Raw genomic sequence first — 27350 nt, 5'->3', positions numbered from 1 at the left:
CTATCCTACTTTACCATTGGGAGTTGGGTCATCTAGACCCACTAGATTGTGCCCTGAACCTTTTTTCTTCAATGATTTGTGATCTTCACTGGTGTCCATGGATTACATGAAATCTTTCCATCTTTATCCACCTTTGTCATGGTGGGGAGAACACCTCAATGGAAGGGTGGGGGTCATCTAAGATAGCACAAGGGTTAAATACACAGGTGTGTTTAGCCTATCAGGAACTTCAACAGCTGCGTTTACATGGACAAAAGTAATTGGAGTGAAAACCTGATCACTTCCGGTGGAGATGGGGGGGGGGGGGGGGGGTTGCTGATTGTTCGATCGTGGTGCATGTAAACAGTTCATTGTTCATTCTGATTGTGGGTCACTGCTGCTCTGGTTTAGGTCATGCGTAGACGGTGTCAACCAGGACCAGTCGCCTGCTCCCCCCATGCGAAGCACGTCTCTGAGCAGAGCAGCCGGACGCGTAGCTCCGTTTGCGGGCAGGGGAGGGTGCTTTGTAATTTATTTACGTGCAGCAAAGATGCACATTGCGGCGTTGAACGCACAGATTTGAAGTTCATCCACAACGAAAAGTTTTTGGCACGTATTAACCTGATCCTCACCGTGCAGCCAAGAATAAAGCACTGGTCGCACGGATTAAAACACTTATGAGCGAACAGGCACCAAATAATAATATTCATAATAATAAAAGCACGTTTAGAAGATCATCAGCTTTGTTTACAGCGGAACTCGCCGTTTCTCCTTCCACGCCCGTTTCCGGTATTTTAGACGGTTCTGCACATGTCCAGATGATTTATTCCGACCAAAAGTGTGGCGTATGCAAACGTTTGTTATAATCGGATGAAGTTTTTCTGGGTCCACGTATACAGTTCAATTCAAACCCCATCTTTGATCTGATCAAAGATATTTGGCACACGTAAACCGCAGCTACTGGCAGGTTAGCGTGTAGGACAATGACCCTGGAGGCCTGAGGTTTGACCCCTAACATCATCCTCGGCCCTCAGTTCAGCTTCAGCAGCCTTCAGCCGTTTCTCTCCAAAGACACAAAAACACGGACGTACTGAAAGGTTTACGAGTATTTTATCAGAAACTTTCACACGTTTAGTTTCATCTTGGACACATGGCGTGGCGACCGCCATCAATCGGCAGGTTGACCCCAGTGATGAAGCTGGCGGCATCCGATGCGAGGAAAGCGATGCTCTGCGCCACCTCCTCCACCTCGCCGGGCCGACCGAGGGCGTGGGTCTCCTTACAGCGAGCCAGAAACTGCAGGAGAGAGGTCGATTCCAGATTCTGGGTTGATGATTGAGCAGGAAGTTCTCCTCCGGGTCATTTTTACCTTGGCGTACTGCTCGTCGTCCAGTCCCGCCCGCTTGTGGACCTCCGTGACGATCACACCAGGGCTGAAAAACACGAGCACGCCGTCCGAGGCATCAGCAAGCGCCTGCGTTTACGTCCAGCTGATTCCAGAGACTTCTATACGTACCAGACAGAGTTCACCCTCACCTGCTTGGGCGCCAGCTCTAAAGATAGAAAAGAGGGTTTCACAGCGTTCTTGGTGCCTCAAACAGGAAAACACTCAACTCACCCAACGCTATGCAGCGCGTGAACTGATCGATGGCGGATTTAGACATGCAGTAGGCCAGCACACCAGGAAACTGAGCAGACGACGACAGTCAGACTCTGCAGAGAACGGAGCAGCTGATGGCGATGGAGGATACTCACAGACCGCTGTCCGTTCACACTGGACACGTTGACGATGGAGCCTTTGGTCTGTACCAGATGCGGCACGCACAGCTGAGTCAGGTGGTAAACAGATCTGAGAACACAGACCTGAGACTTGATATGACGTAACTGCTAAAGTCGTTTTTTTGTTCTAAAGCTACGTTCACATCGCCACTGCTGGTCAGGCGACCACTTCAGATGAAAAGTAGTGAAATCGCGAGTTCTGGCTTCCACGTTCAAAACTCTTCAGCTCGTCAGTAGGAATTTTAGTGAGGTGTACATGGAAGGGGTAAAAGCCTAAACGGGTTTGCGTAAAAAAACAACTCGTAAAAAAGATCATCTGCTCCAAAATCCTGTGTTTGTGCATCAGAACAAGTTATTTCCATTAAAGTCCAGTTCCGAATGCATCAAAGCTTCACATCTCCAATACTTTAGACGTTTTTTTATATTCTGATGATGAAAATGCATCAATATTTGTATTCCAAAGTTGATTATCATTCATTTATTTCTTTCATTTATTTAGTTTATCATCTTACTGAAAACTGAGGACCAAAACGATGGAAAAGTACCTTTAAGGTCTGCCAAATATGATAGATGAGGAAAAATATCGTAATTTTCTTGAATCGTTTAAACGATTTGGTGATTTTTTTATGCAGACATCTCCATGTCTTCACAAACCATACATCAAAGAAACATGCTGCATGCGGGTTTTGTCACTCTTTCACCCCCTTCTTTGCCTTCTGGTTGCTCCTTTTTCCCTGCATCCTCCTCACACCAACCACCCTCCTCTCCCTCCATGAACCTCCTCCCTCAGCATCTTCTCGCCCACATCCCGGCTGTCCCTCCTCTCAGTGTGTCCAGACCACCTCCATCTGCATATGTCTCCAGAACATCGGCTCCTCTGATGGATTCAGTCCCGAACTTCCATCATCTTCCTCTCTCCTAGCTCCAGCTCTGCCTCCGGTCTGCTTCTCAGAATAAAACCAACCGAAACCATGAACCTTTATCATCATGTTCTGCCGAACAGAAGACAGCAAATCTAAGCGGAGGCTAAAGAAGTTTGTTAGGATTTCTACAAACCAAGAGCCAAGAGGAAAAGCTCAGCAACAGTGTGCTGACACGGTGAGCTTTCCTGAAAGCTGCGCTGGCAAGAGACAGTGATGCTGAACTGAGCGCGCTCACAGAGGCTGACAGCTTTCAGCTCGGCTGCAGGCGCATTTCTGCCCGTAGCTCCTGTGTGATGAGCAGCCCTGATTTAATTAGAGCCTGTTCCACGTGTTCCCATCTCTGCAGAGCAGCGGGCCGCGCCAACGCCCACCTTAGCGGACAGATTACAGTTTCAACAGTTTGCATCGCCACAAGGTGAAGTGAGGTGTAGTGTCGCAGGGGGTGTAGTGGCAGATCTTTGGGAACGAGTTCAGCTGGAGGAAACCACCCAATGCCCCAAATCCCACAAATACTGTAAAATCTCAAAGGATAAAGGCCCGTACACACCGGGACGAATATTCGCCAGGCGTTATTCGCCAGCGTTTTTCGCCACGTTTTTTGTGTTCACACCCAGGCGATTTTCGCTGACGATGAGTGGAGTGAACATGCAATTTCATTCCCTGACATTAGATGGCGCTTAATGTAAAACAGAAATACTCCTGTACACAAGGTGGCGCTGCGCAACTTTACGCTTCTTAAAGTCGCTTTTCACTCAGAAGAAGAGAGCAAGTATTTACACGCTTGTCAGAATCAAACAAAGAAAACATGAATATTTCAAGCACCAGTAGCTCCAACTGGTGCTTGGTTCGGGGATGTTTTAGAATGTCCGTCATTATTGCTTCGCGGCTGTGTAGACGCTACTTGGCGTCTATCTTCTTCGCTGGTATGTGTGCTCAGCAAGGCAGTTTTGTGTTTGAGCGCCCCCAAGTTGTGTTTTACTGTAACTTCAGAAGCTCCAGACACGTGAGCAAAAGCGCCATTCTCATTGGTCGAGTAGATTTCGACGCGACGCGTCGAAAAAAAAAAACGAACCCGAGGCGTTTTTTTTTCTGACGCTTTGTCGCGTGGCGTTTTTTCGCGTCGGTGTGCACACTCTCATTGGGGCCCTTTGTTTAGTCACGAGGCGTTAAACGTCGTTAATTCGTCCCGGTGTGAACGGGCCTTAACAGGGGTGGGTTTTTAGAAGTCCACTTCTATGCCGGGCGGGTCTCAAGCTCCGCCCCTTTCTGATGCACCCACCTGCAGTCCAATTGATCCATGAACGTCTTTGTTTTCCTGGTCTGAGCTGGAATCTGGATCTGAACGACACGCCTGGATAGATCCATCGCTAATGTGAGGTTGGGGGTGTGAGGGGCTGTACGCCAGCACGAGGACACGTAAACAGATGGATGATGGGAAGTGGGGTTAGGGTCGCTTAGCACCAACAGGACCACAACTAATAGGTGAATTTCTAATGAACTCCAGCCGCTCTGCAGAGACTTTGTCTAAAAAAGCGTCATCCTACTGAAAAAAGATCAAAAGAATGATCAGAGTGGGACTTTAAGATTCAGTTTTGGCACCGTGGTCTTCTAAAAAAAAGTGGACGGACTCCTTTTCCTGCGAGAGCCATCATTCCCCGACATCCTGGACTGTGCTGGGCACGGCGCCGTGTCCATCCTCCGTCTTCTGAATCCTACCTGACGTTGACGTCCATGACCTTGTCATACTGAGCCAGGTCTGACGTCTCGATGCTGCCCATGGCCAGGATGCCGGCGCTGTTCACCAGCACGTCCAGCCGGCCAAAGTGAGCCAGAGTTTGCTCCACGGTCTTCCTCACCGTCTCCTCGTCGGTCAGGTCTCCGGGAACCAGCAGCGGCTGCGCAGAAAGGGAGCCGTCATTACGATTTTAAACAAAATGCACATCATTTCAGTCCAACTCAAACGACAGGAAGCACCAAAGCACACTTCACTCCACATTTCTGATTTGTTTTTTGTTTTTTTTATGAGGCTGGCGCAGGCAGGACCTCCTTACAATCCACAGTTTGAAGCAAAACACAAACATCTCAAATGATATTTTGGATAAAAATCCCAAGATGACTCCTAATTATATTAATAATAATAATTAATTAATTACATAATTGATACTTTATTGATCCCACAATGGGGAAATTCTTCTCCGCATTTGACCCATCCCCTGGGGGAGCGGTGAGCTGCAGCCTAACTGCGCTCGGGAGGCAGTAGCGTTAAGGGCCTTGCCTAAGGGCCCTCACTGGGTGATGTTCAATGCTCACCATTGATATGATAATTGACCCATTATCCATGATATTTGATGAGATGAATTCAAACTGTTGAAAAAAGATGTCTTCAGGATCTCGTTATCTGCTTCTTGATGGAACCATCAGTCTGTAAGGTGATCAGGTTGAAGCCTCTCTGGATTATTAACGGGGTTCAGCAGGGCTGTTTACTGGCACCACTGTCGTTCTGTCTTTAGGATTTACCTCCATAGGACACACGTTACACATACGATGCTTTATTGGTTATTTTTTTTTCAGCATCAAAACAACTAAAAAATAAAAAAAGAAAACCTATATGGTAAAAGTGAATATCGTTTTCTGGTTCGATTGGTGGATAAATAAAGGATTAAGTGTACATTTGATTTTGAAGGTTTTTTTCTACTTGGGTTTTCTTGAAATGAAAGATAAAATAACAGAAAACAAGAACCGAAAGCCTTGACATAACCAAAGAGTCATGGAGGAGTTCATCATAAAATAGTGTTCATTATTTTATAGCAGTAAAGGGGGCGTGTCCCCACCTCTGCGCCGCCGCACTGCAGCGTGCATTTCTGGGCTACTTTGGTGAGGTTTTCCACGTCACGGCCGTTAAGCGCCAACAGGGCTCCCAGCTGAGCGAACAGGACGCTGGTGCCGGCCCCTATCCCCGAGCTGGCCCCCGTGATCAGGGCCACTTTACCCTTCAGGGAGGAAACCTAAACAGAACAAACTACAAACATGACGTTTATGCACAAACTAGAGAGGTAGTGTCCTGACTGGAAGACACGTAATCCTAAAATGTTCACGCGAGAGGCGATCGAGAGGCGACTTACTTGAAAAGCGTCGCTCGTTGCCATTTCGGCGAAAATCGATTCAGCAAAAACAGGCTGCGTCCCCTGTTGATGACGTCATCCCACGCGACAAACACTTGCTTGTAGTTTAGCGTTACTTATTAGAATTCTACCTCCAACTAAATAAAAATAGGCTATAGAAAAAAACCTTAACACCAATAAATAAATACATAGAAAAAAAACACAACTTAATTTTATATTTTTGTCACAGAAAACAAATTTACCAAAAGATACAAAAGTGGTATAAAACTTTATTTGGTACAAAAAAAAACGGTCAGAAGTCTAGAGCATTTGCTAAACAAACACAATGGTTTATTTGCCTTCAGTAAAGACATTATTATTTTTTCCTGCGTTTTTTAATCTTCACAGATTTTCACTGAAGCACAAAGTAACGCACAACAGTTATCCAGCAAAAGGGTTGGCGTGAATGGTCACATCTTTGATCCGGGTGTCGGTTATCGGCCGGAATGTCTTCTCGTTCACAGGCAGCTTCTCTAGTTCATCCAATGTTTCCAAGCCGTCAATGATCCTAGAGGCAGAGCAAACCAGAAGTTAAACAACACGACAAAACACAAGGGCTGAGGTGAAAATCTAAGTACTGAAAGCAGCACGGACTGGTTAGATGTCAGACTATATTTTCCCGGACTGGACTGTACGAGGTTAAAGTGGGCGTCCACTTCTTCTTTTTCACTTTACAGCTTACCTTAATTTGAGGGTATAGCTTATCTTCATCCTCTGTAAAATTAGATCTAAAACTAGATTTCCTGTCGGAAGTGCAAACATGAAATCCATTAACCCATAACTGTCAAAGAGGAAGCTAAAAAGAATTCAGCCTTGTCCAACTTTTAAGATGTGACGGATAAATAAAAAAACACGTCATTAAACTGGTATTTTCTAAAAAATAAGAATAAACATGAATTCACTGTTTGAGGAACTTTATTAGCAACATCCTGATCTCATCGGACAGAGAGTTGCTGAATATTCTGCGTTATTATGGTCTGTGGGAACAAGTGTCACAGGAAATCTGGATTTTTGTCTGTCAAGTAAAGCTCTTTTATTTTGAAGTTCTGTTTCCCCACTGACTTTTCTTCCAGAAGAAACTTTCCAAACACGTTTGTTTTTAGGTAACTTTGCTGGCTTGGAGGTTTTCAAGTTAGTGGTTGGCGCAGCTGCTTTAGGAAAGTAACGGATGGATTTTTATCGAAAGCGACTAGACGTGTCAAGAATGATTATTGCAACCCTGCAATAATCTGATCACTGTGGTGCAAGTCCCGTACTTTCCAAAGATGGTGTACTTCATGTCCAGGTGGGGCTGTTTGGCATATGTGAAGAAGAACTGTGAGCCGTTGGTGTTGGGGCCACTGTTTGCCATGGAGACCACCCCTCTGACGTTATGCTAAAGTCAAAGAGCACAAAGCAAACAGACGAGCAGTTGATTCACAGCAGCACATAGTTTGTAAGCAGACTGACTGATACTTACTTTTAGGTGTTCACTGAATTCGTCTTCAAATTTGCGACCCCAAATGCTCGTCCCGCCTTTGCCAGTACCTTTAGTAATGTAAATATTCAAAGAGGCATCAGTGTAGTGATCAGAGGTGGGCACTATCAAGTTATAATAACCCAGATAACTGTGTAAAAATATACTTTAAAACTAGCTTTACTTCTACACTTTTATTTAGCAACTCCAGGCCTCTAATTCACCAGTAAAAACACCAGTGAAAACACAATTGTTTCCAGATATCCTTAAATAAATACTAGAAATACTATAACGATTGTGATTCCTTTTATTTTATTTTTTGCTTGATTTGATGCTTTTTTTGTGTGTTCTGCAGTTTGAAAACACGAGTTGTGAGACGGGGCTTTAAAAAAACTAAACGGAAAAGCTTTAGACAATGAATAAAACTCATTTCAAATTACTCAATACCTGCGTTTTTTTAATATTTATAAGGTAATTTATTCGATGCCTCTTTGATTCCAGATGAGTACTATTATTTTGAAACAATTGTGGAACTAATTCTGACATTTCCGGTGGTTATCAAAATAAAATCAGAATGAATAAATAATCCAAACCAGTTGGGTCTCCAGTCTGAACCATGAAGCCTTTAATGTTCCGATGGAAGACGCAGCCATTGTAGAAACCACTAGCGCACAGCGCCAGAAAGTTCTGAAAACATTGTCAAGATAGGAGTTATAAATAAAGTTTTGTTGCGGTCTAAACAAAACATAGAGACGACTCTTATAAACTCACTTCGCATGCTTTGGGAGTGCGCTCACAGAATAACTCTATTTTCAGGTCTCCCAGGTCTGTGTGAAACGTTACCGCCTGCAAAAACGAACAAAAATAATAAAGAGATGAAGGATTTTAAACGTTGACTTGAAGGCTTCGGATTTCCCCGTTAGCGACAAAAACGTAAAGCTACAACAGTTACCGGAATTAAACAACTAAAATACAACATTAGTGATAAATAACCGAGTAGCTGAACTTTTTCTAAAAATGAGCACAGAGATGAAACATTTCGTAAATCCAGAATTGATTCCTACCATCTCAAATGCTCAAAAAGAGTACCGGTGCATCTCAGAAATGTGTCCGACAAGACCGACTCAGTGGAAACCAAAGGTTCCGCATAACAACCACAGTTTTACCGTCTTAAAAAAAATATTTAAATCTCTATATATTACAGTAACAAACGTAACTTTAAAAGAATGTATAATGAAAAAGGATTGCACTGATGGACGATAAATTTAAAAAAGGATGAACAGCATCCATACAAGATTATTACCTGTGACTTAGAAATTAAAAAAAATTCTAAGCTCGGGATAGAGGAAAAACAAGTTTTGTTCTTATAATTGTCATTATTAATCAATGGATTCTTATCAGTTATCTTTTTCATGTCAAAATAGTAAAATTAACTATGTCAACTTGCACAATGTATGTTTTTAACATAAAATAGCTTGAAAATATAACCTCTTGTTAAGAGAGACAGTTAAACACAGACAGTTAATATAATTTTTTTTGGTCATTTCAAGTCTCTCGAGTGACTATTGGAGTGTAATAAAAAAAATTACATAATTTGTCACTCCTGCCTTCAGATAATCAACAGAAATAAAATAGATTTCAAACAGTTAGAAAGCTCACAGTGTTGCATGGTCTGTAGTTTTTCTTTATTTTGGTGAAAAGTAACACTGAACTGAACTAAATGCAGCTTTTGCATTTGTGACAATTAAAGAAACATGACCTGTAACTTTGTACCCAAAGATGCTTAAAAAACCCATTAAAAGAAAACATCCCGTCATGCAAACACAAAACATCCATGTACTTGAATTGTGCTACTCACAAGGACAGAACTATGATGGAGAAAAGTCAAAACCACAGGAAACAAGTAGTTTCTGAATAAATGCAAACACAAATGCATAGAAGTGTTTCAAATGATGCTGTAAAAACAACAACAAATAAAGTGAATACTTGGTCGTTTCCTGAGAAATTGAGTGGTATTTTAATACGTGCAGTTTTCTTCAAATACACAATCCCTTACATAAGGAAGACATGGTGCAGACAAAGCATTGAACAAACTCATCAAATATGTAATTCCTTTCAAACCCCTTCAATGCAAGACTTTCACAGATAATAAATGATTGTCTTGTTTAATGACCTCTTACTTCCATATCATGAGAACAGTTTAAAGTGCAGCTTTTCATTTCCTGCATACACTGTAAAGTACATCATTAGGCGTCTTAATGTGACGGGTGGGACGGTGCAATCGCATCCTGCAGAACCTCTGATGGAAATCTTAAGCAACTAGACTGCAATTTGGCAAAAAAAAATCCAAATTAAGACAAAATCTACAAATACAGTACAGCAGTTAGACATGTTAGAGAAAAAGACGTTTATTATACTAACATGTAATGCCGCTGCAAAGGTTACAAAGAAACAAACATGGTTTTTTTTCTGCTGACCCACAATCTTGATTGGGGGTTTTTTCACACAAAAGCTAGAAGTAAAACTTTAGCTTTAAGTCAAATGTTAAACCTTTACTATAAAACAACATCTCTGCTACAAATACATGTTTTCTTTTTTTCTTCAGACTTTAGAAATGATAAAAACAAAACACAAACACACACGAATACTGATCCCTTCGTCTGCTAGAAGTGTATCACATACTTTTAACACACACTCACACAAAACACTGTTTTGTCTGTAAATTGTGACGCTGCAGTAAAAAGAAAAATTAAAAAGAAAAAGAAAAAGTTACAAATAAAGGTGACGCAATGAAAAAAGTTTGCTTTATTTGACTTGGCTGTGTAACTTTAATAAAGCTAAATTATGGTCACTTGATAAAATGAGGAGCATCAAGAAACGTGAGAAAACATCCTTAGTCTCCCAACTGTCTGCAGAAAGAAGACGAACGTCTCAACTATCCGAGGAAAACAGACATTTTCTTTAGTTAAAGACTTCCCAGCTCTAATAAAGGAACAAAGAATACAAACATTAAGGCAAAAATAATGTGATAAATAAGTGGTTAAATAATGATAATAATGTAACTTAAATACAACTTTTTTTCTTTTTTTTACAGTTTCTTTCACAAATATAAGATTGATCAGTTTATATTGGCAGAGTGGTAAACAATATTCATGTCACACAATTACTCCCGACAAGCAAACTTCTCTGATGAAGACGTCATGTAACCCCCCCTCTGGAGATAAAACGACTCAGTTCAAACAAATACAAAAAATATTTAAAATAACGTCTCAATATGGTAAAAAGTCACCAATGGCAATTGGTTAAATAAAATAGTAGCTTTTTTTTTGGACTTCAGCCTAAGTCGACATTTTTCCAGGTACATCGATCCATCTTCTCAGTCAAACTTGGTCACCTTCTAATTTAGAATAATAAACAATCATTTCATGAATTATCATCCCTCTAAAATACAAAGACTGATTTTTTACTTCATTCTATAAAACTGGACTTGATTTTCTACATCGGTCTAAATTTTGGAGCTTAAATGAGAGAGAAGCGTGAAAATGTTCCTGTTTGTTGGAGAAAAGTGCAGAGAGTGTATAGTGAGGAGTTCTACAGCATTAGAACATCTATAATCCTTGATTTTACCCATCGCGGGTAAAAATGTGGGAACGCCATCTTGGAATTCCTTAATCCGACCCCAACGGCACTGCTACGTTATTGGAGAAGAAGATAATCACGGGCCTGTTGAGAGACGCCTCAGGAAACTGTTCATAAAGATAAAACTAACCACAGCGACCACAGACAGAATTCCTGCAGAGGGACACAGTCGGCCTCATGGACAGCACGACTGACGCCAACGTCAGACTTCCTTTGGGACGGAGCAGACAGTACTTCCTGCGTCAACACAGAGTTATCAGCGCTCCAATGTCACTGGCGGAGCTTTTCAAACCTGTTCCTTATCGGCTTTCCACAAAAGTTCCTTAACTTCAGAGGGCAGGGTGTTGAAAAGGTCCTCCTCCACCACGAGGCCGGTCCGCTTGAGCTGTCGGCACTCGCCCAGCTCCACGGGGAGACACTCCAGACGGTTTCCTCTCAGCTCCAGCTGCGTCAGTGCGGTCAGCTCTCCGAAGCGGGACGGTAGAGACTGGAGGCAATTGTTTCCCAAGTTCAGGGTGCGAAGCTTCTTGCACTGGAAGAGCTCGTTTGGCAGACTCTCAATCTTTAAGGTTGGGGTGGAAAAAAAAAAAAAAAAGAACGACACATGCAAGTATTAGTTTTTTAAAAGACACCATGAATTGTTTAGCCCGCAAACCCCCCGCCCCCTCCCTTTCACTTTCTTTCAAAATGGCAGCTCTTCTGTTGGCTTTATCTCCATAGATATCAATCGGGTGGGACCAAAACTTCGTTCTTACTGGTACTAGATGCATGCAAAGTTTAGGGAGCTTTGGAGTATGTGCCACTCCAAGGTGCAGTAAGAAAGAAGACAGAATAATCGACCTGAACCACTCGAGGGTCGGGAAGCCGGGTTCAGACACTCACCCTGTTAGCCGTCACTGCCAGGTAATGAAGATTCTGCAGGAAGCCGATGTCTGCTGGGATGGATGTCAAGTTGTTGTGGCTCAAGTCTAAGATGCGCAGCTTGCGGCAATAGAACAGCTGGCTGGGGATCTTCTCAATCTTGTTTCTGTTGAGGTACAGTTTCTCCAGGTTGTTCAGGGTTCCGATCTGGATGGGGATGTAAGCGATCTGGTTGTACCAGAGCTTCAGGCAGACCAGACGATGGAGGTGCTGGAAGCTGATAATCTCCTCGATGGTCTTCAGGTTGTTGTCCTTCAAATCGATTTCCTGCAGGTTGTGCAAACTGAAGATGGAGTGCGGGATTCGCTCCAGATCACAGCGAATGAGCTCTAGTTCTGTGAGATTGACCATCTTCTTCAGACTATTCAGGACCATCAGCTTGGTTCCTTCGTTGTTGATGGAGAGCTTTTGGAGATGCATGCCCACATCGGTCACCACTTGAGGTAGCTTGGTTAGATTGCTTTTCAGACGAAGAACCTTGAGCCTCTTGAGCTCCCGGAGGCCGTCGATGACTATGTAACGGTTGTTCTCGGCGCTGAGGTTCCCCGTCAGATGAAGCTCACTGAGATTCTTTAAGCTGTAGATCCATAAAGGGATTTCTTTTATATCTGTGAACTTGATATGCAAAGACTTCAAGTTTTCACGCAGAAAAGCCAGAGCGGGGGCTTCGATTTTAGCCGGGGTGTGATAAAGCCACATCTCTCGCAGGTTTACCAGCTGGGCAATGATGGGTGGGATGGTGACATCTGGAATCAGCTCCAGCTTGAGAACCTCCAGCTCCATCAGATCAAACACGGTGTCGGGGATGCCACTCAACATGAAGAGGTGCAGTTCTAACTTCTCCTGGGAGTTCTTGGTGATCCTCTGCCGGAGCTTATCCAGAGTCCACTCGTTGTTGAGGTTGAGCTGCCTCAGCTTGTTCTCACTGACTTCTGAAAGGAAGACGGCGAAGCGCTTGGAGTAGAGAGGGTCATACTGATCGATCATGTGCAGCATGAATGCAAAGTCGTTCTTGACGTCTGGTATGTCGCTGTAGCTGCTCTCTTCACGGATGGATTCGAAGGAGTACTTCTTCAGAGAGCGACGCAGCATCCAGCAGAGGGTGTACATGCAGATCAGACCATAAACCACCACCAGGCTTATGTAGAAACAGGCTAGGATTTTAAAAAGAGTAGCTAACGGGTGAGCACAGCGGTAAACACTGTAGCCAGTCAGGCTCTCTATATTAACGGCGCAGTCCACGCTGAATTTGATGTCATGCACGTAATACCCCGTGTAGCAGATAATCAAAATAAACTTGATCACTTTGATGATGGTCTGGCGGATGTACAGTCGGTACACGATATCTCCTTCCTCCACGTGAATGCGGAACTTCTTCACCTTTTCGAAAAGGGCTTTCGCTTGCTCGCCTTCTTTTTTGTCTAAAACTCCCGTTTCTGTGCGATCGACGATGCCCTGCTCGAACAGCGTCTTTGTCCTCTGGAGCATCGGGACGCTCGCCTCCACATCTTCACTTATGACGGATTCTTTGTGGTCCACCGAGCCGTTCATTTTCATGGGTTTGGGGTCGCTTTCCTCGACCACCGTCTCTGACAGAGCCCTGGTTGTCCACGGAGAGTCAAAGCATTTCAGCAAGATGGACACAAAGTGCTCCAGTTTGGAGCTAGTCCGTGGAAACTTGAACCAAAAGTTGCTGCAAGCGAGAAAAATCAGGGTGTGGAGTAATACTAAGTAAGGAAAGTACTTGGCAAACCAGTGCAGTCTGTTTTCGTAGCACACAGCATCAACGTAGTTGTACTGGTGCCGGTCCAGATCATACTGGATCCCTTTGGGTTCCTTGAAAAAGGTCGAGGACAGAATAGAGCTAAAGTTTTTCTTGCAGGTTTCATTGACGACCCATTTGCAAGGCAGGCAGATCATTTTGTCCTGTGTGATCTGCAGCGTTCCTCCAAACACGGAAATCATCAGCATGACGATAGAAATGTAGTCCGTGAACACATCCCACCATGGTTTCAGGATGCGGTATGCTGGCTGTGTATCCACAAAGTACCGCAATTCAGTGATGGGGATCATGGCTTATCTGTAGTGGAAAAAAAATAAAGAAATATTATGGACAGATTGTTTGAATTTTGAAACACTAGTACATGACATTTCTCTCTTTTTTTATTTGAAGACAATGTGGGGTCAGGTGTCTTTCTTAAGGACAAAATGACTGTGTGGCCTGGGATTTGAACCCCAGACCAGCGAAGTGACACATTCCCATGACAAAAAAACCAAAAACAAAAACACAAACAGGAAATCCCTTTTTTTCCCATAACACGTGAACCAGATAGATTCAACGGGTCAAGGAAGGCAACGAACAACAAAATAAAAGGGAATCTGCAACATCATTTAAAAGAAAACTTTAAACTTTTCATTAATTTCTGCCTCAAGCTGAAAGCAATTTTAAAAACAGAATTTATATATGGCTTAAAAGTTACTTATTTAATATTTAAGCAGTTTTATACCATGTTCCAGGTCAATACGCGATTCTGATTGGCTGCAGGGTGTCAGATAATTAAGGGTTATTGGCCGATGAAATGTCCATAATTTTAAATTAATGGACGACACTGAGGTTCAAAGTCCATCTATAAAGTCTGTTAATTTCTGATAATGGACACTTCGAAGGCCATTTTCCCGCGCATGCCATGGTCACATCCAAAAGAAATAAAAATTAAATCAATTGTTAGTACTTTATTCCAGTTATTTTTCCGGTTTAAATAGCTTTTTAACAAAAAATTGACTATTTGTTGTGCGTTGTCATGGTATCAGCTGAGCGGGCATCGACCTCGACTGCGGCGGCAAAGGACAGCGTCATATTTGCTGGTCATGACGATGGGGTCAGTTCAGACAAAGTTCACCTCTTTGTCCAGATGATGAAGATGAAGTTTGTTTTGAAGAAGCCAGAGGAGAACATACACATACAGAACATTTACGCTATGTGACTGGAACTTATTTTTTTAGGTGTGCATGATCACTTTTTAATTCACGCCCAGCAGCCAATCAGAACCCAGCATTCACACGGACACATGGTATAACACAGTGGTTCTCAAACCTTTTCTCTTGTCCCCCCCTTTAGAAGAGGAAAAATGTTCATTTTTGCCAGACAGCCAACATCATTTAATGTTTGCAAATTTTCAAAAAAGTATAACTTACTGGGTTTAGAATTAAAAATTGTTTTAACTTGCGTGTTTGATGTGTGAAGTGTTACATGCACTTGCTCCTCCTTCTTTGTCTGACGAAGGGATAACACCATCCATTAGTCTTATTTTGATCAATTATTTTACTATAGTTGATTCTAAAAATGTTAAATAACTCAGAAAGTCTTTAAAACGGGAGTTATATGTTGTTATTTTTTTAATATCTAAAGAAAGAAAATTAACTCAAAATTAATTTAGAAAAATAGCTGAACACAAGACACGAATGAAATTAAAGCAAAATGGATATCGAGAAGTTTCCATACTCACAAGTCCAAAGCAGAACCATGCGATTCATCCTTTAGCTCAGTTGTTGTGCGAGTCAAATGCAGCACTTCAAACCAAGCTCTTGCTTTGTGCGCCTGCACCCCACCCAAACCGTCCGCTGGAGAAGCCCCTCTTCTAAAGATGATGTTCCGTTTTGGCTGGTTTCACCCAAACAACACAAGCGCAGAAGGAGCCACCTTGCTCCCCTGCTCTCTATTCTTAGCTATTTCCGTTAATAATACTCAGGGTATTGTCTGTGGGGGCCTTGAAAAACACCTCCCTCGACCTTCAGGAGGAGATCCTGTTTACCATACAGATGCTTCTGTCTCCAACCAGTGTCTCTCTGGAATAGTCTGTCGGCAACTTTTGACGACACACTACACACAATAAGGAATTCGGGTTTGGCATTTAGTACAGCTGGCACTTTGTTGGGAAACTGTAAAGTAAATGTGCTGCTCCACCACCAAACAGGAAGGTGATGAACAGTCTTCAGACACACCTACCAACATTTGTAGCGTTGATTTTTTTGGGATGATGATGTAGCGGCGCCAGGACCAGCAAGCATGGGTGTTATCTCCGCCTCAGCTCCTGATGAAGGCCCCAGCTGACCTTCCACTGTCTGTGCATCCAGTGCACTTCATGAAGGATGCCTGTTATCATGCTTGAGCAGCACAGCAGGAGACCTGAAATGGCACGAGGATGACATTGATCCTCCTGTGTTTTTTCCACTCAATATCATAAAAACATGCGGTGGGAAAGTTGACGTGATGAATTATTCACTTAAATGCAAACACTTAGGATGACAGGCTGTAAAACTACCTGATTTATATCGTTTTAATGAGTTTCTCATATTATTTTGGTGCACATGTAGCACGTCAAAAGAAAAACGAGCGACTTTTAAACTAAAAAGTTTAAAAAACACACACACAGATACGTGCCTTAAGGTATCTGGAATTAGCAGAAAAACACCCGCGCCTTTTTCTAAACACAACGCAAGTAAAAGTAGTTAAAATAATGTAAAAAGATTTTAGCAAAATAAGCTATCCTCTCACCAGAGATAATAAAGCTAACTCAGCTATATATATATCACCGGCTGTTTTCCTTCATTGGAAGTTTACACCCTAAACTAAATGTTACATTTCGTCCGACGCTGCGTTTTTCTGAGGCGTGAGAATTTGTAAGATATCCAACTTACTACATACGACGAGCCGGAAAACCTCCAATAATTCTTTGGATCCTAATATTTCTGAAAAAAATTTGGTTAGCTTTAGCTAGCTGCTTAGCTAGCGAGCTAATGTTTTTGAAGTTGCTTCGACACAAAGCCGCGGACAGTTGCGACCTCCGGCCGATAGGAGGCGCTGTGACGTAAGCAACCGTAGAAGAAGAAAACAACTTCCTCTGCTGTGTGGGATGGAGACGACCGTGTTTTGACCTGAACAATTGTAAATATCCACTGATTTTACCTAAAGAAATCAAAAAGATTATATAGCCAGGCATGTTTCTAAGGGTTGGACGATCGTCCGGGGCCGTACTGCGTTCTCGGTGCTTATTAACGGGTGGATTGTTGGTTCCCAAAGCAGCATGGACCAGAAATGTGACAGCTCTGGCAGTGGGAAGAAGAAGAAGAGGAGAACTTTTTTATTACCCCAATGAAGTCCGTTTTAGGAATTGCAGCACGAGTCAAGCTAAAACGAACTGCTGGAACTGTAAACAGCTTCTCGACAATGTCCCTGCATTCTTTTGCAACTCTTGCAAAACAATTCAACCCCCAGCAGAAGGAGAGTCCTATTTTAAGATCATGGACTGGTGAGTCTCTTGGTCTAATGAGGGGTCTGCAACCTTTGATGCCAAAAGAGCCATTTGGTCCACTTCCTCACTGACCAAAACCCCTCTTTATTCCTCAGACAAAACACACTTTAGTTATTGTGTTATATGGTTGATGCTATAAAGCATCCAGCCCATTGTTTTCCTGTTTCTCCTTCTTTATTATTGTATCTTCTGCCATTATTTGCCGCTTAACTTCTACAATTTTTCCGCTGTTTTACCCATTCAACTGTTAAAATGTTCAGCGTTGTCAGCCTTTTCCAGTTGTGACTTTTGATCCTTCAAATCCTTGGTATTTTCAAGATATTCCAGGATTTTTTCCTCCATTGAAATACATGGAGAATCGCTTGTTCCAGACCCGGTGCTTGCATTTTTCACAAAAATATATTTTTTGTTATTGTGCTGTTGTCACATTATTCAAGGTCAACTTTAATCATTTTTTAAAATTTTATTAATTTATTTTTTTGTCAATTATTATCCTTTAAGTTTCATTTTCATACAGTAATACAGCATTCAACCCGGAATTTTCTTCTCTGGAAATGCAGCTCCTGCTAGTTCTTTATAAAATGTAGTTTTAAACATTTACAATAATTCAATTATTGCAGTGTTTTAGTTTTTAATAGAACAAATACGATTTTATTTAATTAGATGACAGAGCATATAAGCTACTTTCAAAAAATAAAACACATAAATAAGTTTCTTCTGCTACTTGGATCATGATTATGACTTTGGTGCACAGTCCCCCTTTTTCTCCTTTAACCATTTATTCTACACAAGACAACATTAGTGTAGAATCCAACAGGTTTTTCTTTTTTACTTATATAAGGTCAGTATAGGAATGTACACATAAGTGAGAATACGTAAATGAAAAATAACGTTAACATCTTTCCTTAAAGCCAAAAGAGCCACAATAGAGGAATAAAAGAGCCACATGTGGCTGCAGAGCGTCAGGTTGCCGACCCCTCAAACGTTCTCAAACTGCTCCAGTCTGGTTGCGTCTCACCCTTTGTTGCCTCCTTGCAGTGACTACACTTTCACGGTGGACACACAGAAATTGCAGAGAAGATACCTGCAGCTCCAGCGGTTCCTCCACCCAGACAACTTCAGCCAGAGATCTGCGGTAGGCAGCAGATCAGCTGTTGGTTGTTGGTCTCTGCGTCCGAGCAGCCTCTCTCGTTGGTTTGGACACACCCTGTGTTGCAGGGAGTCTGTTCAATTGGCACAAGTTACTCTGGACAAACGACAAAAACAACTTTGTTTCTTAAATAAAAGTGTTAGTGCAGCTTATGGCATATGGCCGCTAGTCAGGATCTTTTCATTATTTTTAACATGTTCCTGTGGCATTTTCTCGATGATGAAGGACACAAATAACCCTAACCTGCTCCATTCCGATGCATCCTCCAACAGATCCATGAACGGCTTTGTTTTCCTGGTCTGAGCTGGAATCTGGATCAGAACTGTTCGGCCGGATAGCTTTGATATTGTCGCCATTTCTGTTGCTCTGGCAATGTTGGGTTGGAGGTGTGAGGGGCTGTAAGCTAGCAGGAGGGCGCGTAAACAGATGGATGATGGGAAGCCGGGTAGGGGTTGCTTAGCACCAACAGTCCCGCCCACAACTCACCAAACAAACCCCTTGTCGCTCTGCAGAAACTATGTCCTTGAAAACGAGAGCTTTTTTGTAAATTTTTGGTTAAAAACGGCATCATCACAATTATAAGACGACCCGTTTGAAAATAGATCATCAGATCTCTTTAAACAACATTAGTTTGGGGTTTTAAAAGGGGTTTTCTTACAACTCTCCAACAGCCGTCATGAATATCATGTGTACTCGTTTAAATTTGGTCTAAATAATTTGCAAACGATGTGTTTACTGATGAGAAAGTGTTGATGTGGACATTTTTAAATCGTACACAATGTCTGCTGGAATCAGTCAGTAAGTAAAGAAACTTGACTGGTTCAGGACTCGACAACAGGTCAATGAAGTGGACTTGTGGAAACACGGCAGAATTCTTTTAAAGGTGTCAGAAAAACAGAAGTAATTTATCTATTTAAAGAAAGTGAGGAACAAGTGCTGTGCTGTTGGACAAAGGATTTATTTTCTTCAGACTACATAAGTAATGGTTTGTTTTTGTAAAGTGATTTTTTTTCAGACAGCTGCAGTGTGATGCAGTGGTTAGCATTCAGAGCGAGGACTCGGGTCTTTTGTGGGCGGAGTTTGCATGTTCTTCTTGTTCTTGTGTGAGTTTCTTCCGCTTTCCTCCTGCAGTCCAAAAACATGCGTGATAGGTTTATTGGCGATTTCAAATTCTCCCTCGGAGTGATTGTGTTTGTTTGGGATAGGCTCCAGCATCCTTATGGCACTAAAAGGTTTGGAAAATGTGGAGTTTGTCCTCACAGAGAAATGTAAAATTGATTGTGTTAACAAAACCTTTGCAGGACTTACATTAAATTCTTAATGTCCCAAAGATTATCGTCAGATAATCTTTGGGACATTTTTTGTCACAGTTCTTGGTGTTTGATGGTGCCTTGTGTCAATTATTGTCTGATTGCTTTCAGCAATCAGAGTATGTTGTTGTAATTCTCTATTATATTTCATTAATATTATCAACATATTTTATTCCATCAATTCTTTTGATCTCTTCTTCTCCTGCAATTGTAAAGATACTTAAACTATTTCAGTTGGAGCTGGTAAAGCTCCAATGGGAGCAGAGTGCTATTACTTTTGGTACAAATCGGTTGTAAGGTTTATGATATATTTATATTTTAATGGAATTTTGCTCAAATAGAAAATGAATAGGGCCAACATTTCAAGTGTAATATCTCGAAAAGCGCAGAGACTATAGGAATGTAACTTAGTGAGCAATAAGGAGAAAGTGCGCTTTAATAAAGCCAGCTCGATTGCGCCTCCATGTGGTCCGTTGTGGTACAAAACGCGTTTATGCTTAAATTGCCAACATAGTAAGTAAAATTCAAAACATTCTTTTTGCTTCTTATTCCTTGGATAGAAATGTTTTTTGAAAATAGACCTAACTATATTTTTCGTAATTTACGATTTTTCGTATAAAAGACGTTTTTGGCTCCCTATTCAATATATTCTCAACAGTCTTTACAATTTTCTCTGCATAACCCATTTGGATCTCCCCGGATCCAATGGTATCAATCATTTTTGTGCAATTCTTTATTGTTTTTGTAGAAAGTGTAGTGCTAATGAGTGGGTGTTCTCTTATTTGAAATGCTCAAATCATTATCAGATACACCAAATTTGAAATAGGGCTTCCTCTTACAGTGATTAATCACAATCAGAAGAATGGGGAAAATATTCCTATAAATTATTCAATTCAATTCAATTTTATTTGTATAGCCCAAAATCACAACAACAGACGTCTCGATGGGCTTCGAAGTAAAACATGAAATCAAAAGGATCATGAATACAAAGAGTTCAATAGAAAAATACTAAAATGAACTAACAAACTGACTAAGCTATACTGGCATCCCTGCCCTTAGACCCCCCTTCGCGGTAAGGAAAAACTCCCAAAAAAACCGGATTCCGGAAAAAACGAAGAAACCTCAGGGGTGCCCACACGAAGGAGGGATCCTCCCCCAGGACGGACAGGCTATTTACCAGAACAACAAGAAATTATGCTATTGTGTTTACACCTATAGTTCAACAACTACTTCCCCTAAACAAAAAATAATTGACAAGTATGTTGGATGAGAGGTCTAGTAAAATATACTAGAAAACTAGCTTTTAAGCGCCACCTGGTGGTGACTATCAGAGGATTTTCTAGCTATGGATAATCCATTGTATCTCTTAAACAGATGCTGATAACAACAGACAACTACTGATAGTTTGCAAAGCTCATTGGGTAGATCTTTGGTTTAAGGCCATTTAGTGCCATTAGCTATTATGGCTTATTGTATACATTTTGTTTTTAGGAAATGAACAACAGTCAAATTTGAAGACTTTTATCTAAAAAAATAAAAACAATACCCAAGGGTACCAAACTTAATGAGCAATTACTCCAGACCAATCTATCCATGCCTTGTCAATTCTGGCTCTGTTGCGCCACCTGGTGGTTTGGGCCTTAATCTCCCAGAGCAATAGGGATAGGAATGAGCTTTTATTCCCCTGTGATTCATTGGATAGTAGAAAAAATGTGCAGACATGGATCTGCCATCTCTACCTAACTAGATTTTTTGCAAAATACATCTTTAAGTTCCCATGCCATATACTTTTACAGACCTTTGCATATTTCTACACATACCCTATTTGGACTACCGTAAAGCCAATGGTACCACCCATTTGGCATAATTTCTTACCGTTTCTGTAGAACACGTCATGCAAATTAGACAAGAGTGGATTTCAAATTTGAGAAACTTCTTTCTCAATTTCAGATAAGTTAGCGCAACAACGTCCATAACACTACTCTCCTATAGGCAGGGCTACAATCTATTCCAATACGTTTCCCCTCATATTTCCAAAATGATAGGCCTACTATAGTGACACTTGACGTGCAGGTTGGACGGAAGGTCTTTAATAGCAACAGCTTATAAAGTGTTAAAAACAGCACTGCCGTCTGCAATCGGACACATTTTTTTCAAGGAATTGCAAATCTAGTTGAAGTTTGGTTCGACCTCGGTTGAAGCTTTCAGGCTTTTTTAGCTTAAAAACAGGAAATGCTGGTGTCCCAAAGTGGTGCTGCTATTTTTGAAATGCAAATACAAATGGGTGTCAGAGTGTGGCGTGTGCATCGCCTCCACGCCATCCATCACATGCAGGCCGGGCTCGTGAACGCCATGCCGTCGGGTTTGAGTGAGCGGTTCGGTCCACACCTTAATGAGAAGGCAGCGGTGATGACGTCAGCTGTCAGTGTTGTCACAAAAAGGTGCCTGTTCAACTATTTTCGGGAGGGACACACGACAGCAAACAGTTTGATAGTTATGCTGTGTGAGAAAGCCCTACTGGTCAAGGCGGAAGAGCAGCATAAAACGCAGAATGTTTTTTTCTTATTTTATTTTTTTAGGAGATTTTAGGCCAGTATAGCTCATCTTATTGATTATGACAGTAGAACGTTTTGTTTTAAAAACTTGAGTTTGTGTTGGATCGACCTTAAACTTCAACACTTTCAAAGAAAACTCCCAGTGTTTGAAAAAAGCCTTTTTTTCTTCTTTCATTTAAATGTAAAGTTAATGTTATGAAAGCTAATTCTTTCTTCTTTAGATAATAATTACCACAGGAGAAACGCTGCTGATCCAGGTTGTTTGTGTTGTTTGAATAATCAACATTTTATTAGACTAATCACTCTTTGCCAGAACATAATTCAATTTTAGAAAGTATTTCCACCCAGATCAAATGTGTTACATAGCAGTAAACTTTTTTTTTGGAGATTTAAATGTAAGTATGGTGGTTGCAACGCGATCTGTTAGCGTTGGAACATGATGACTAAGGAACAGTCTACTAGAATTGCACAGATAAATTAAACAAATTAAATTAGAACCCGACTTGATCATCACAACTGGAATTCTAAAAGGTAGGAGTTTCTTAGTCATCTTCTGATCTCTTTTTCAAAGCGTTCCCAGTGGTCTTTAAATTAGGATTGTGTTGTTTTTAGCCAAAATCAAACAACATGTCGTTTTCCAAGACAGTTTCTGCAGGAGTTTATAAAAAAAATTCCCCTTTAAGGTTGTGGGCGGGACTGTTGGCGCAGAGCTTCCCCTTCCTGTTGCTGAGAGCTCTCTGTTTACACTTTCCCCTGCTAGCTTACAGCTCCAACTTAACAGTGCAACAGAAACAGCAGGCAATATATATCTTTATAAATTTCTTTTTTACGCCACAAATACGATCTTTTTCAAATGGTATTTTTTCATCTACTCCTTTTTCACAACAATTTAAATCACAAAGTACTCAGAAATGTAATTTTAAGCCTAATTTCTTTTAATATATGTCTTCCAGCTTTAGGAAAATGCCACAAGAACAAAAGTTAAAAACACCCCAAACATCATCAAAGTGGGTCCATAAAAGCCAAAGGGTTACAGATTTAAAAAGAAGTATCACTTTTTAGGTCTCTGTCAGCGTTTCTTAATCATTTAAAAACTTGTAAAAATATTTGTTTATAAATCGAGTAACTTAATTAACAATAACTTATTTTATGAATATAAAAAGCAAATGCATATTGTTTTTAGCACAATTACCATCATCACAGTAACAGAGAATTATTAGATCATTTTCTGGCTCGATTTTCAGGCTGATCAGCTATTTACCCTTTTAAAAATGTTTTGTAAATATTTCTTCTTTTTTTTTTACTAATTCATTACTCAGATTCCAAAGCTTTGCTGATGATAGTTTTTGTCAATTAGGTGTGTTGTGTGGAAGTCGTCTTTAATTGTTCCTCAATTAAACAATCCTCAATTGTTGCAGCCACAAATTCAGGAAAATAACCCAAAATATGCAGGCTGTACATAACAGAACCGCTCACTTCTTTCCCATAATAAACGATATACGAGCATTAAAAGGATGATGCCCTGCAGGAACATGCTTACATTTCTGTTGCTTGATAGACATAGTTTGCAACTTTTATTTTCTTAATCTCCACCTCACCTTAAGCCTGCCGTCACGTCGTTCTTAGATCAGCATTTATAAATAACTGGAGGTGTCTTCCACTGGAATGACATGAAAGTGGGATCTGAGAGAGCGAAGCCGCCCCCGTCAGATACAACAAACGCAGCGCAGCAGTGTTTGTGTGTTCTGTGGGCCATTTCACAGCATTTTCTTTGGTTTTGCATGACAGTTTAGTGGAGTAAGCACTCTAAGCTCCAGGTGCAGGGGAAATGTGTAGCTTTGCATGTAATTTATTTTGTCCACGCAGGTAGAAACGCTGATGTGTTCACGCTGCAACATGACAGCTAAAGGTGGATTCAGCAGAGAGTACGGAGCCCACACTTCTCATTTAAGACCTGTCCAATGTTATTCTGTTACTGTTTTATTTATCCCCCTCCTCTGGATAGATATTCTTTATTAATCAGGCATCTTCCAGCCGCAGGAATCTTCATCACGACGCGGAAATCTCACGAGGTTACGAGGCAGCCACCTCCTGCCCTGGTTGTTATTGCAGGAATATCTTCGCGGGGCAAACCCAGGGGCCAGAGTGTGAAGCTATTGATTTTCACCCGAGCTGACAGACCTGATAGCTGCAAAATGTACTCGCATCTGCCAACCGTTGCCGAGATATTTCACAACTCGTCTGGTTTCCACACATCTGTCATGTCAGACTCGCACTCGCATCCCTTGAAGGGTCCCAAACTGCTCCTCTACAAAAGAGCTGCTGCGTGTCAGACACCTAATTGTCAGCATCACCGCGGGTTTGGTGCTCGGCAGCGGCACAGATTGGAGTGACAGGGTGCGAAACGCTTAAAAAGTGATTCCCTTTTGTCAAAGGTTGGTGTTTGAGAGGACGCGTTGTTTTCTATTGAAATGCATGAACGTTTTCCAGAGGAAGGCCTCACAGGGAACGTCGTTCTCGTTAACCTTACCAGGTCTTTGTTAGCGTTTCACCCAACAGACCTGTCTTCTGCAGAAAGAACGGGAGTATTCGGAAAGCCAGTCGGCGCTGGTGAACAGAGCGTACAAGACTCTGCTTAAGCCGTTGAGTCGCGGCCTGTATATGGTGAGCTGAGAATCCCTTACTTACAGTGTAATAAATAGTTTATGGTCATCACTGCGGGCTCCGGCTGTCCTCCACCACCCGACAGGCCGTCCTGATGGAGTCTTATCGTGCGTTTCAGCTGGAGCTTGAGGGGATGCATCTGGAGGAAGGCACAGACTCGGGAGCAGATTCAGCATTTCTGATGCGGCTGATGGAGATCAATGAAGCCGTGGACGAGGCGCAGACTCCAGAAGAAGCTGAGGAGATCGGCCGGGACACGAGAGGTGAAACAACCGCGGGCCTTTTGTTATTTGTTACATTCCACGAAGGCATCAAAAAGCAGCATCAGCACATCATAAAATCCTAACCCTGTGCATCTTTGACAGCTTAAAAAAATGTCCACAGAATCTATAAAGAAAGCCAAAGAAAAGTCTTTGCTGACGTGCAGCAGCAGCAAAAGTAAAATTTGTGGGGGGAGAAATGATATAATTCAGAAAAGCTTCAGATCACACACTTCAAATCATCAGGGTCGTCCATCTTTGAGGTCTCAGTGCAACAGTCTTTGTTTCCTTGAAGCGACCATTAGCCCTGAAGATAAATCTGTTCCGTTTCAAAGGAATAATAACTACAACAACGCGCCGTTTACGCCTTGTCCTGTTAACGTGAGTCAAACGGCAGCTTTTCTTTTCCTCCCCTGCAGGGAAACTTGCAGACTTGACAGGGCAGATAGATGCTGCCCTTCACAAAGGTACTTTATCCACACATCTCTGTGAAACAATGTAAATTCTGCCCGCTCCTTTGTTTTGTTTATTCTGCAATCCATACTGAAGCGTACCTTCACCCAAGTGAGACATTGATTGAACTTTGTGTTGCGCCCTTTTTTCTTTTTCTCAAGGAGAGCTTCATGCTGCCAAAGCACTTCTTGTCCAAATGAAATACTACGCAAACATCGAAGAGAAGGTGAAGGGAAAACTCTCTGAATTCATGTAAGGACTCTGGTTTTATTGGGGCTTCCTGCAATATTTATAGTTTGTACCGAATTGTCCAAATGATGTCATTTTATGGCTCTGATGCAGAACAAATAAATGCATGTTACAGAAGAAATAAATGTATTTTTCCCCCAAAATAACTATAATTGTGTTGTGAAAGCTTTTCTATAACAGGCCCACAGATGCTGGGTGTTTGCAGTGTGCAGGTATGGGGTTAGCGCTCCCCTCAGTTCATCAGGTTACCTTTAGGTGGAGACATAGCACCTCGACTGTCTTCCTGCAGGAAAGCACTGCATGTTGCACAAACAGGATATGGACCGGATCAGAGGGAGGCCCTTAATTGAGGCAGACACGGTGCTGAATTATTAATCGGAGCTTCATACGTAGCTTTAATGCTAAGATAATCAAGAGAACCCCACTGAATGAAGATTAATCAATGAGGCGAACATCTGTGATCTCTACCATGAACTCATAAATGGATGTACGGCCGGCCAAACGCAGTCATGCCTGCAGCACAGTGATAGATGCATCTTAATGTGAGTTGATCTACTTTTTCTTATCCCCCTCTTGTTCAAGTTTTTCCTCCAAAGTAGGAAAATGGTCTCTGTTCCCTTATAGAGCAAAATTCTAATTTTAGAAATATGTTTAATACAGAGAAGTGGGGAGATTGACTGTGTGTGATAACAGAAGGAGATCAATAATAATGATAATAATCTTATTTTACCTGGAAGGCATATCTTACGTATTAGTGTGGTTACAGTCTGTCTGCGGGTGAAAAATGGGCAAACCTGTACTTCATTAAACACCTATTAGAAGTTAAACCCAGTTGAACTTTGACCTATCAGGGACTTGGATTGAGTAGTGATGTGCGACTTCACAGAAGTGCCAACCGATTGATAATTTAATACGGAGGACAAATGACTAATTGCAGTTTGTGCTCGGCCAGACTTCTAAGACACCAAGTCTTTGGTATATCGGAAAAGAGCTGAATAGAGACATATCCTTGAGTAGTGTTGTGAGATTTGCTCCGCTTCAACATTTGGCACCAAGCCTCTTCTGCGCCAGAATCGGACAGTAACGGTTCGATGTGAATATTTGCCAAGCGTGTGTTCTTGCGTCACATTGCAAAGGTAGCGTTAGAGCAATAATGTGCATGCACGCAACACACAAGGGTAAGTAATGGTGATGTAGGTAAGTGCTGCTGTAGTGACGAGTGTTCACATCCTACAAGCGGTCTACGGGCATGTATGTATCACGTGCACATCCTGTGCCATTCGTGCACACTTAGTAAGGTCCTAGTCCTCACCGTACCAACGACTAGTGTGGCATAAGTGCGTGCAACTCACATTAGCTTCACAAATACTTCACAATACACCTACCACACGCACGACAATGGTACGTTGCATTTTCATTACAGCCCTTAAGACAGCCGTACGAACCTGCAAGACACCTGCGCTGCACTTAAGAGGCAGCCACTCCTTTCTACGCCCCTCCATGGGCCCTGACAGCCCAAAAACCCGGGTCAACCCCCCA

The 27350-nt window shown here is 41.8% G+C and overlaps 4 protein-coding genes across 11 annotated transcripts; 1 reads left to right on the top strand and 3 right to left on the bottom strand.

Moving 5' to 3' along the window:
• Positions 1–1067: 1067 nt before the first annotated feature.
• Positions 1068–5959, bottom strand: zgc:101858 (3-oxoacyl-[acyl-carrier-protein] reductase FabG). Its single transcript, XM_004072056.5, has 8 exons — positions 5804–5959; positions 5513–5686; positions 4398–4576; positions 1735–1828; positions 1598–1667; positions 1496–1532; positions 1349–1412; positions 1068–1275 (listed from the first exon to the last, which is right to left on the bottom strand). Exons 1-8 carry the CDS (start codon positions 5825–5827, stop codon positions 1117–1119), a joined length of 801 nt encoding a protein of 266 aa, XP_004072104.1. The 5' UTR covers positions 5828–5959; the 3' UTR covers positions 1068–1116.
• Positions 5960–6052: 93 nt separating this feature from the next.
• ppil3 (peptidylprolyl isomerase (cyclophilin)-like 3) lies at positions 6053–8496 on the bottom strand. Of its 2 annotated transcripts, none has more exons than XM_004072057.4 (6): positions 8363–8496; positions 8070–8144; positions 7892–7985; positions 7302–7369; positions 7099–7217; positions 6053–6350 (listed from the first exon to the last, which is right to left on the bottom strand). In XM_004072057.4, exons 1-6 carry the CDS (start codon positions 8363–8365, stop codon positions 6224–6226), a joined length of 486 nt encoding a protein of 161 aa, XP_004072105.1. In that variant the 5' UTR covers positions 8366–8496; the 3' UTR covers positions 6053–6223. The 2 variants fall into 2 exon arrangements, with proteins under 2 accessions (XP_004072105.1, XP_004072106.1); XM_004072058.5 differs by lacking the exon at positions 8363–8496 and adding an exon at positions 8251–8357.
• Positions 8497–8961: 465 nt separating this feature from the next.
• lrrc8ab (leucine rich repeat containing 8 VRAC subunit Ab) lies at positions 8962–16773 on the bottom strand. Of its 6 annotated transcripts, XM_020705689.3 has the most exons (5): positions 16557–16773; positions 15865–16044; positions 15365–15738; positions 11820–13938; positions 8962–11499 (listed from the first exon to the last, which is right to left on the bottom strand). In XM_020705689.3, the coding sequence occupies exons 4-5, from the start codon at positions 13929–13931 to the stop codon at positions 11224–11226; spliced, it is 2388 nt and encodes a 795-aa protein (XP_020561348.1). In that variant the 5' UTR covers positions 13932–13938; positions 15365–15738; positions 15865–16044; positions 16557–16773; the 3' UTR covers positions 8962–11223. The 6 variants fall into 6 exon arrangements, with proteins under 6 accessions (XP_020561348.1, XP_078808478.1, XP_004072107.1 ...); XM_078952352.1 differs by having other exon boundaries at positions 15365–16044; positions 16557–16761; XM_004072059.5 differs by lacking the exon at positions 15365–15738 and having other exon boundaries at positions 16557–16723.
• hscb (HscB mitochondrial iron-sulfur cluster cochaperone) lies at positions 16713–25957 on the top strand. 2 transcript variants are annotated; one of them, XM_004072060.4, is made up of 6 exons: positions 16713–17167; positions 18209–18305; positions 24760–24849; positions 24968–25112; positions 25529–25576; positions 25724–25957. In XM_004072060.4, the coding sequence occupies exons 1-6, from the start codon at positions 16857–16859 to the stop codon at positions 25816–25818; spliced, it is 786 nt and encodes a 261-aa protein (XP_004072108.1). In that variant the 5' UTR covers positions 16713–16856; the 3' UTR covers positions 25819–25957. The 2 variants fall into 2 exon arrangements, with proteins under 2 accessions (XP_004072108.1, XP_020561351.1); XM_020705692.2 differs by lacking the exon at positions 24760–24849 and having other exon boundaries at positions 16726–17167.
• The last annotated feature ends 1393 nt before the right edge of the window (positions 25958–27350 follow it).

Source organism: Oryzias latipes, chromosome 9 (assembly GCF_053564925.1).
Source record: "Oryzias latipes strain Hd-rR chromosome 9, Olatipes_Hd-rR_3.1".
Lineage (NCBI taxonomy): Eukaryota > Metazoa > Chordata > Actinopteri > Beloniformes > Adrianichthyidae > Oryzias > Oryzias latipes.
Note: the sequence above shows the minus strand (reverse complement) of the source record. Positions and strands in the feature narration are given on the sequence as shown.